General features: G+C 31.3%; 1 protein-coding gene and 1 long non-coding RNA gene across 2 annotated transcripts; one reads left to right on the top strand and one right to left on the bottom strand.

Annotated features, from left to right (window-relative positions):
• Positions 1–1709: 1709 nt before the first annotated feature.
• Positions 1710–3580, bottom strand: LOC134280530 (uncharacterized). The gene is made up of 3 exons (XM_062762943.1): positions 3324–3580; positions 3035–3178; positions 1710–1917 (listed from the first exon to the last, which is right to left on the bottom strand). Exons 1-3 carry the CDS (start codon positions 3509–3511, stop codon positions 1710–1712), a joined length of 540 nt encoding a protein of 179 aa, XP_062618927.1. The 5' UTR covers positions 3512–3580.
• Positions 3581–8219: 4639 nt separating this feature from the next.
• On the top strand, positions 8220–10032 carry LOC134280529 (uncharacterized). Its single transcript, XR_009994924.1, has 3 exons — positions 8220–8309; positions 8642–8772; positions 9821–10032. It is a non-coding gene; the product is annotated as an uncharacterized LOC134280529 (long non-coding RNA).
• Positions 10033–10261: the final 229 nt, after the last annotated feature.

Below are 10261 nucleotides of genomic sequence, written 5' to 3'. Positions count from 1 at the left end.
TTGCATTTCGTTTTTCGTCGGTCGTCCCCCATGCGACGTGTGTTATTTTGTTTTACATTTTGTTCCTTCTCTACAACCGCTCAACCAATCTTGAACAAATCCGCCCCTTTGTATTTATAAAAATAATTGATGAGCAATTGTGACGATTCTAATCTCTCAGGGTAAGAGATTTGTGTGGGTTGGGGACACTACTGATTATTGCTGAATATTCCTGATAAGTTGAAATGCATTTGTTATTACTCTACTCTGTTTATTAGTGTTATGAAACCAAACTAAGAATGGTAAGTGAATAGTTTTTATGAGAAATGTTGCCTCTTTGACAACTGTGAGTGTCATGGCCTCTTGTCCAAAAAAAGGAACCAAATTCGACAGGTGGAATGTTGTTGCATGATGCTCAGGTGACATGTAAAACCTACGTTTCACTTTTTGTTCTTCAATATACTTTTGTCAATAAAACTTGGCTAGTCAGGAAGCCTTAAACATCTTATCCATTCAAGTTCTAACTTTATATTTAACAATCATGATCTCTTTTCTGATGAAAAAAAAACATGTTTACCATCAAAAGTGTTTATGAAACATATGGAGATAACGAACATTATTCCAGGTCAAAATAATATAATTGTATTGTATATTTGTATATTTGTAATTGTATATTTGATAACAAAGCATTAGAACGACCAAAAGGGGATTTTTGAAATTTCAATAACATAAACAATAACGATAACAATAACAAATTTGCATATACTGCTTAAATAAAAGCAAAAATCAACTATCAAATTAATTTTTAAAAATTGTTTATCAGTAAGTATTTTACATATCTGTAAAATACTATGAAAATTTATTTTACAACTCGCTTCATAATCTTTCACAAACTTTTGTTGTATTATAGTAATTTGAGGTCACCTTTTATTATCTTCAGCATTTGCACAAAGGATATGATGGCCTTTATCCACTTTTGTCGGAGACCAGTTTGTTGATATAAAAACAGCATTATCACTGATATGGGATGCATTTTGAATTTCTGTATGGTTGACCGGTTTACCATCCCGTCGAAGGAAATCAAATCGCACAATCTTCCTTCAAAAGAAAAACAAGAAGTGTTCCAGAAGTGGTTACCTTTGAAGATTTGTTGACTTTTCAAAATTTCAAAGCCATACCTGCCAACTGTTGCTTTGGCATAAACATCGACATGAAATTCTCCCCCAACATAAATAGTATACTCCTGGTTATTACGAGGAGTAGGTGGAATGATGATTGGGGGATCTGTTTTTCCCGTAATTTTGAAATACATCTAAAATATGAGGTTAAAAAAACATATTTATCCCCAAAATATTATCGATTTGTGCATTAAAGATATTAAATAAGCAGAAAATTCAATGCCGTTTATGAAAAGATATTTCCTTTTTATCATTACACATACCAATACCACAACCCTTCCAATAACGTTCATATATGGAAAAAAAGGCCTCAGTACTGTACTCTGAATTGATAACGGATGTGTACCGTAATCTTTTACCGTGACTGCTACACCAAATGTGTCATGCTCATGAAAATAGTTTTGACTGACATTAATCCTTATAACACATGTCTAGAAGAAAAGTCAAAAAAGAAAATATACGAATTAAGAAAGATTTTAGTTATATTTTACATATGATTCCTTTCCACATTAATCTAAGACTACTTGCAAGGAAAATCTGTAGAATTCACAGTTAAAAAAACGTTCCAAAATATATGTTCAAAATAATTGCAGTAATACACACCGTTCGATTAAGGAACAACAGATTTTGATTTGTTAAGTTCTTTACAAAGCTTCCCATTCCTGAAGATTCCACATATATCGATTTCACACAGCGTATTGCATCTCCATCATTGTCAACAGAAGTAAGGTGTATCGTGTGTATCTTCCCTATCTCTAAACTAATATATATATATATTAAAAAATACAATACCAGTGATGCCATTGACCTTCAATACTCCTCTGAATAACTTTAGCTATCTATTTTAGAGTAAAATTAAAAGAACAAATTTCTCACCCTCTTTATTCTATTTTAAATAACATGATATAGTGGCGTAATATTTGGCCCTTTCGGTCATGCATAATGTAACTTGAATTAAAGAAAATAAAAGAATTTTTCACTATCAATCTAATAAACATGACAATGCTGCATCAAAATTCTTTTGACCTGTATTCTTTCATTATGAAAAATTTTTTTTCTCGATGTTGACCGAAAGGTCAACAATACGTGTAAATTTCCACATATGCATACAAGAAAACTGTTTTCAGTACTTTGGTTGTAGCTTGCATTGCCCCGATTAGAATTCTTTCCTCAAACATTTCTATTATATATACAGCGCTTATCAACTAATTTGGCTCAAAATAAATTCACCTGATAAGTATAAGAGGAGGGATTGTCCCGTCAATAAAGGGGGAAATTTCTCCACTTCTTGTGTTTCCAGAAAAATCCTTATTTCGTCAAGTTTTCATTTTGTTAAATTGTATGATGAGATTGAAAAAAAAAAAAAAACTATTCAAAGCTTTGAAAAAATTCTCTTTCTAATGTTGTTATCTAAACAATAAATTATGGTTTTTAAATGTCATTATTCTTAATATTTAATGATGCTTTATTGTGACCCCATCTTACTTCAGAGAGCATATTGGAATGAATTATATGGAATCTGTTCTGTGTATGAAAGCTTTCACATAAGTATAATCTCTTTGGACTAAGTCTATATTTTCCTCTTTCATCATTTCGAAGGCGTTTTTTTATATCCCTGTAACATTACCTGATCTGTGCGTAGCCTGTCTCGGTTTTAGAGTGAATTGTTCTTTTTAATTACTGCCTTAATTCTTAAAAACAGGAAATAATCTGCTTTCCGAATAGTTTCTACTGTTAGGAAACTGATTTTTAAAATGTAAAAAAAAGTTACTTTCTTTTTAAATTGAGAAAGTTTTTTTATATTGTTTATTCAAACTAATTGTGCCATGTACCCAATACATGCATGTTAATGAGATAAAGAATATTTAAATATTTACCTATATAGAGGTTTCACAAGAACAACTGGACTTCTGTTTGGTCTGTTTGTGTCATTTCTTATTCCTGGTTCCACCCTTAATTGGAGATAGATGTGACGAATTACAGGTAAAAGTGTCATTGGAACATCTAAAGAGCTATTTAGCCTATTAAAAAGATACATAACAGTGTCAAGGAAATTAACAATATCTAGATGACTCCATAACGACATTAATTTGGATAAATCGGATAAAGTATGTATGTGATGTGTCAGATTTATTTCAATTATCTGTAACTGCAATAGAAACTTACAAAATGTCAAATTCCTCGGCTGTTAAATCAAACTCAAGAGATATTTCGGAACCTATCAATTCCCATCCCTCTTTTTCACCCACAATAAGTACCACGTCTGTAGAAACATTATTTACTATTTTTGTTTTATCAATATAAGATGCAGTCCTATTCTGACTGTAAACTTCGGCTTCCCATTTTCCAAACATTTGTTGATTATGATTCTGTTGTATTAATAGCTTTCTTGTTTGTGTCACATCTGATCCTTTATCTGCTGCTGTACAATTTGGACACGGACCTTTATCTATCTTCCAACCATTCAAGAAAAATAGTTTTACCTAGTTATGAATAAATGAAATAATCATATTAAAAGAAATTTTGGGATGCCAATGACTACCCCTTTAACCAGGTGTTCGATTGTTCTCGGTTACTGGGGTATATTTTCTGTTATATCAAAGTAATATTCTTATCAAAAACTTATCAGAAAAAAAACTAAACATTCATACGGTAATTATAACCTGTTGTCATTTAAACATGTGAAACATTCGCATGTGACTGTGTATACTGTAATTTACGACCACTTCTTCCAATTATTTAGACACACAGATGATATCACCTATTGTGATCCTAAAGTTTTGGGTGGATTCGATGATTCATTTTAGTAAATATGGTTTTAACATGGTCAATAATTGAAATATTATTTTAAATTTATTTTGTTAATAGGCAGCAGCAAACGTAATCGGACATGCATAGAAATGCTGCTACGAGAATCAAAAGTGAGGATCCATACAAATACAAAATAGGAGTAGAGCAAACTTGGACCTCTAAAATATCGCATGTGGGATCAGGGGTCATGGAGGAGTAAGCATCCCTTGCCACAACCGCCGTTTGCTCTTTGTAATGATCGGGAAATAACGGGAAAAAATCTGTCGTCCATTCAGTGTATAAATAATGGACTTAAATTAGTATGAAAAACCTCAGTCAGCATTTGACTCAATTTTAAATTGCATTTGCTAACAAGGTCATGGTATCGACCATAAAACTTACGAAATGATGACTTTAAGGTATGCCAATCGTCAGCTTTCTAGAAATGTCATGCACAACATTTTACTTCAAAATTATTTATTCTAATTCAATTGAAATAACATATTTAAATTCAAAAATGTAAATTGTTCAACGTTCAGTAAAAAAACTGCTCAAAAATCCGCAAAGAAGCAAGTATTACAGGGGACTTTTTCTTGTGGTGGAAGGATATTTAATAGAAATTCTGCAATTCTTCCCATCATATAAATCTAATATCTTGGAACTTTAGCCTCACCTAATTTTTCTCGGAGAACATTTTCCGTTATAATATGCTAGGAATATTAAATATATAAAGGTTGCATTTTACATTTTTAGAACAATTTTCCTTCAACAAACTTTGCCGAGGAAAGAAGATTTGCTAAAGAAGTCAAGATAAAATTCTTTTTTTTTTGCTTGAAAAACTTATGTTTTGGCCAGTATTTCAAAATTAATATCACTGACCTTTTTTCTTTGTTTAATTATTTTAGAATAATCGATCCTACTGACTGATCAGCACTTAAGTCGTAAAAAGTTTGATATTAGAAAATATTGCAATGCCTATACACACATTTTTAATATCCAAATATGTTACTTTTCAGTGGAAAAGGGTCCCACAAGAAATTTAGCGCATTAATTTTGAAGATTTGTTCAATGATAAATATTATTCAAACTATTTTATGCGAAATAAGATTATATTTATTGATATGATTACTCTAATAAAATATGATAAAGATTATAGTAATTGACCAAAGAGTTTAAAATGGAGTGCAACAAGGTCAACTTAATTGTACCGTACCTCAGTAAAATGCACACTGATCCGCTGTTTTTCCTGCCATTTTTAGTCAGTAATGAGTACTTATCTAAAAAATACTTCTAAAAAATCCTTGATCTTGTAAACTTCACGAGTGAAATACCAAAAAAAAAAGACAGCTGAAATTCTCGTTTCACCTACTTTATCAATGTCAATAATTTACCTCGTTTTAGAAATTGTTCATACGTAGAGCATGCTCTCGGGTATCGAATTAATTGAGTTATGCATGTGTTGAAGGTATGCTGCTGCATTATTAGAAGTTATGCATAGAAAATTTACACTTCCTGGTGTTCATAAATTCATGGGTCTCTTAAAATTTCGAAAACAATAAAATCCATACCCCCACTAAAATAAGTGATTTCACAGTGTTAGAGTTTTGAATATTGAACGAATAAAATCAATGAACATTTAGTTTCCAGGAGTTAGAATACTGTTATCAAAAGTATTAACTAAAGATTTTTTGTCAAGTAGGGTTCAGTGCTCTTCAAATTGAGTCATTTATTTAGTTTCTTCATTGTCAAATCAGGTTTTACCTTGAATATTTTTATCCAAATGACTTATTGAAAACAGTCTTTTATCTTGAATAGTCATATCAAAAGATCTGACAACAAAAATAGTTTCAATCACCTCGGAATAATAAATTATTAGACTTTTCCGTAGAAAAAAAGCTATCTAAGTTAATTTTTTGCAAGCGATAAATCAAGTCCCTGATAAAATCATTTGAAAGTAATGATATTTATTCGAATTTCAGAATTTAAAAAGAAAGAATAAAAGTATCTTACATATTTATAAAATGAAATACTTGTAAAAAAAAAGGGGGTCTGTGATGTTCAATTTAATATAATTAAATTTTAAATTTGCTTGTATTTTAGTCTCTGATTGGTTAATATCCAAAAAGGAACACAAACTATTTCTGGATTGGGGAATCTCCCCTGACTACCATTTGAATCATCTGTATCCATGTAATCCTCTTATTTCCAGGCCTCGGGATTTATGGAAAATTCAAGATTTACTTTTAACGTCAAACGGTAACTCGATCTTACATCATATAAACAAACAATAAGGCTTCTAGGTATATCCTGACCTTGCTTCCCAAGGGATCTTTAACGAGATATGTTCCTGGGCTTTTGAGCAGATTTTTATCTATAACTCTTTAGTGTATAAATTATATAAAAGTATGCATAATGTTTCAGTTCTTATAATAAATTTTGATTCTGCAATGCTAATTAAACTATACTCAGTTAAAACCCCATAATTAAAATTTTGAGCTATACTTTGTGGCTGAAGGTTTTATAGAAGAAAATTATCAATTTTTCCCATTCGAAATATTAACTATGATTTACTTTATATCCTCTTTTACAAGCAGCCTTCACACGAAACGTGATGACTTTAACTTTTCTATCGTCAAATTCCCTTACTTATGCAGCAATTTACCTTCATCATCTGAATACGGAGTGTATGTATCTCAGTTGATTCGATACGCAAGAGCTTGCTCTACTTATGAACAATTTCTAAAATGAGGTAAATTATTTGCAAACAAGTTGATGAAACAAAAATATTAGCAGTCTCGATTAAAGTCATCATTTCGTAAGTTCTATGGTCGATACAGTGACCTTGTCAGCAAATACAATTTATCATTGAGACAAATGTGGACTAACGTTTTTCATACTCATTGTTGGTCCATTTTTTATAAACTGAATTGACGACGGGTTTTTCAGTTATTTCCCGATCATGACAAGTAGCATACGGCGGATGTGACCGGTTAGCAGGTGATGCTCACTCCTCCATGGCACCTGAACCCACCTCTGTTGTTTCGGAGGTCCATGTTTGCTCTGGTCCTATTTTGTATTGTTTTATGGACCTTGATATTGAATACGTTTCATTATCTCCATATCCTTCATTAAGTTATTTTTTATGTGAAATGTTTCGTGCTGTTTCCTAGTGATATACTAGATAAACTGTAATGAATTTTATCTTTATTTTGGACAAATATAACAAATGAAATACATTGTTTAAGTCATGTGGACAAATATCCCATTTTAGGATAAAAATTAACACTATTTTATTTCTATGATTATATAAAAATTAATATCACAGAGGTCCACTTCTAATTTTTTTCCTGAATTAAAAAGAAATACCCGGTAATTTAAACCACTCTATTAAAACTTTAAAAAATGTCATTACTTTCAAATACTATTATTGTTTGTCCATTTCTTAATGCCCAAAAAGTAACATGTTGACATTTTTTAGTGCAAAAAGGTCACAACATTAATCATGCGAAGGAATTTAAAACTTTTTTGTTGTCACAAATTCCAAAGTGAGTATTCAAGATGATACAGGACAGTGGTAGTTCCCATTTTTTTATTTGGGTAAAAAAAATATTTATGTTTTAGACATACATAAAATTACAGTGCAAAACGGTCAAATTAAATGCCACCGTGCGCCGATCGAAGTGAATTGACACCCTTTTTAGGCGGAAGCCGCCTATTACTTTTGCATGCTTTGTTGATCTTTCGACCTCTCAAGATGTTTGCCCCGCTTCATGGTACTCCAAACGGATGTATCTTAAACTAAGGGCATACAACCCGCTTAATCATATTCGACCCCTTCCCAATCTTCATCGTTATTATCATATCAAAAAGCGTGTGTTATGGCGAATTTATCATAACAATTCATTTTGATTTATGTAAAAAAGTCCAATAAAAATAATAGCCTAATAATAGAACGAATAGTTACTTTGTTACTGCTGATACGTTTCACGTTTGAGAGAAGAACGAACGACAACTCTGTATGTCTAAAACATAAACAAATCGGGTTCAACATTTGACTAGCACGGGGTACTGAAGCGATCTTTAGAAATACTACGAGGGACAAAATAGTTCAAGTAGATAATTATGTTTAAGAATTAATGACGGCTACATAGCTACTGAGGAACTTATCTTTTCAATAATCTTGTATAAATTAAAAGAAAAGAGGTATATGTAAATCCTTTTATCAATTGTGTACTACATTCGCGTAATAATCTAACATATAGACGATTCAGAGTGAAATTATTGTCAACAAACCCACGTGGAGCACAAATGATTTACAATGATTGACTGGAAGTGACAGGCCTTCTCTTCAAAATAAACAAGGTAACTCACGCTGTGTGATTAGCCTATCTTTTATTGTCACCCTTATCTTTGATTGTTTTATGCAGGCATGCTTTAGACATGTTAGATATCGTAATATGATACCTGTTATATATGGTCGGGTCTTATCGAAAGAACTGGTACTCTAATTACCGTGATTACATGCCTGGGAGAAATTATTTTAGGAATTATCATGCCGAGTTTGTGTATACATTTATATATCCTTTCTCATTTAATGTTAATACATGTATGTTGAAGGATGGACCAAAACTGTAAAATCTGGACAGAATTTAAATTAAAACGCAAGCATAAGAACTACATTGTGTTTTGTATAGATGTGTCCCTGCTGCGGAGGCAGCTAACAGAAAGGGGATATAATTAAGATTGCATTGTGGATTTGCCCTGTGCCACCTCTAAATGGCAGAAGAAAACTCAACTCAGCACAACCAGAAACACTTTTCTGAAGGTGAGTACATCAATTTATTATATTTCTAGATAAGTGGAAAAAAATTTCATAACTTATGATACATATTTTTTATAGCATAACAAATCTTCTTGTTATGATGGCAAAACTGAAACGAATACTATTTTTGAAAGTATATTTTGACTTTTCTAATTTTTTTGACTTATTTTCTTTTCATCTTTTTTAAATACATGCAAATACATGATTACTTATAATAGTAGGCTTTTGAAAGAGAAAACAAATACAAAAAAATATTAGAGAAGTCAAATCGGTCAATATTTATCATGTTTAATAATCGCTTACTCGATATCTGACTTTTTCATTACATGTACAGATAATTATGAATTCCATTGGAGATAATTTTTGGTACTAAAATTAGTTATCAAATAAAACACAAATGCACAATACACCCAAAATTACAAAAGGTTGTTTTAATTGGATCTATTTGAAAAACTGCTGTGTACACATGTAGGTTATATAACTAGCGAAAGAGAGGAGACAGATGTTGTTGGTCAGGATCGCTATTCATATTATTTCATTTGTTGGTTGTTTCCAGTATATTTACACTAAACTTACTACACAAGTTCACTTTCCGCAGTTTTGAATCTTTTGTTATATCTATATACCCACTTCACTCTTGAAGTGGGTATAGTGGCATTAATTTCTTTGCATGTTAGATTTCACTGAATGAATGAATGTAGATCAAGGCGGTGTTTTACAGCTAGGTGTAGATGAAGACATGCTAATTACCATTTGCATGTTTTAGTTATAATTGATAAGTTTCTGATAAAAATGTGTACCTTGAAAAAAGAAATAATATACATCCGAGTAAACGAGTAACTTTTTTTAGTATTCGATACTTGGACCTTGGATCGAGTACCCGGTAAAGTTGACTTCCCTAGAAAATATATTAAAATAACCGGTATATCATAAAAGGTTATTTGAAGTCCTTGATTTCATTTATTGAAAGTCAGATACATAATGTGAAATAATTTTTGTTAAATAAACATTGTGAGATATTCTTAATTTTTTTCAATTATACACTTTGTAGAAAATTCTGCCAAGAGACAGTTGTGAAGGGAATCGTGTAGATAATCTCCAGAAAAGAAATCACCACTGATATTGGGATGTATGTAAAATATTTTAATACAATCATCAAAGACAAATTTACCACAGGAATAAAAATAAAACTGTCTGGCATTCAAGGGCCTGCCATGGTAGAAGCTCTCCTGAAAAAATATTCCATTTATTGAGAACATCATGACACAGGGCTCACCTGTCACCAGCATTAAAGACTTTTGTGATTTGTTCTACCTGGGCCATACATGTATTGAATGAAAACAATTCATATAACCACAAGCACATTGTAAAACTATGTAAGGTCTTCTGTGTATGTTGTATTCCTTATATAATTTGCTGATTTATAACAAGACTTTGTTTCATTGGTACTAAAACTTAATACATATACACATACAAAACGCAAAAGCAGTTG

This window comes from Saccostrea cucullata, unplaced genomic scaffold, assembly GCF_032062105.1.
Source record: "Saccostrea cucullata isolate Sc308-1 unplaced genomic scaffold, CSIRO_AGI_Scuc_v1 ctg5515, whole genome shotgun sequence".
NCBI lineage: Eukaryota > Metazoa > Mollusca > Bivalvia > Ostreida > Ostreidae > Saccostrea > Saccostrea cuccullata.
Note: the sequence above shows the minus strand (reverse complement) of the source record. Positions and strands in the feature narration are given on the sequence as shown.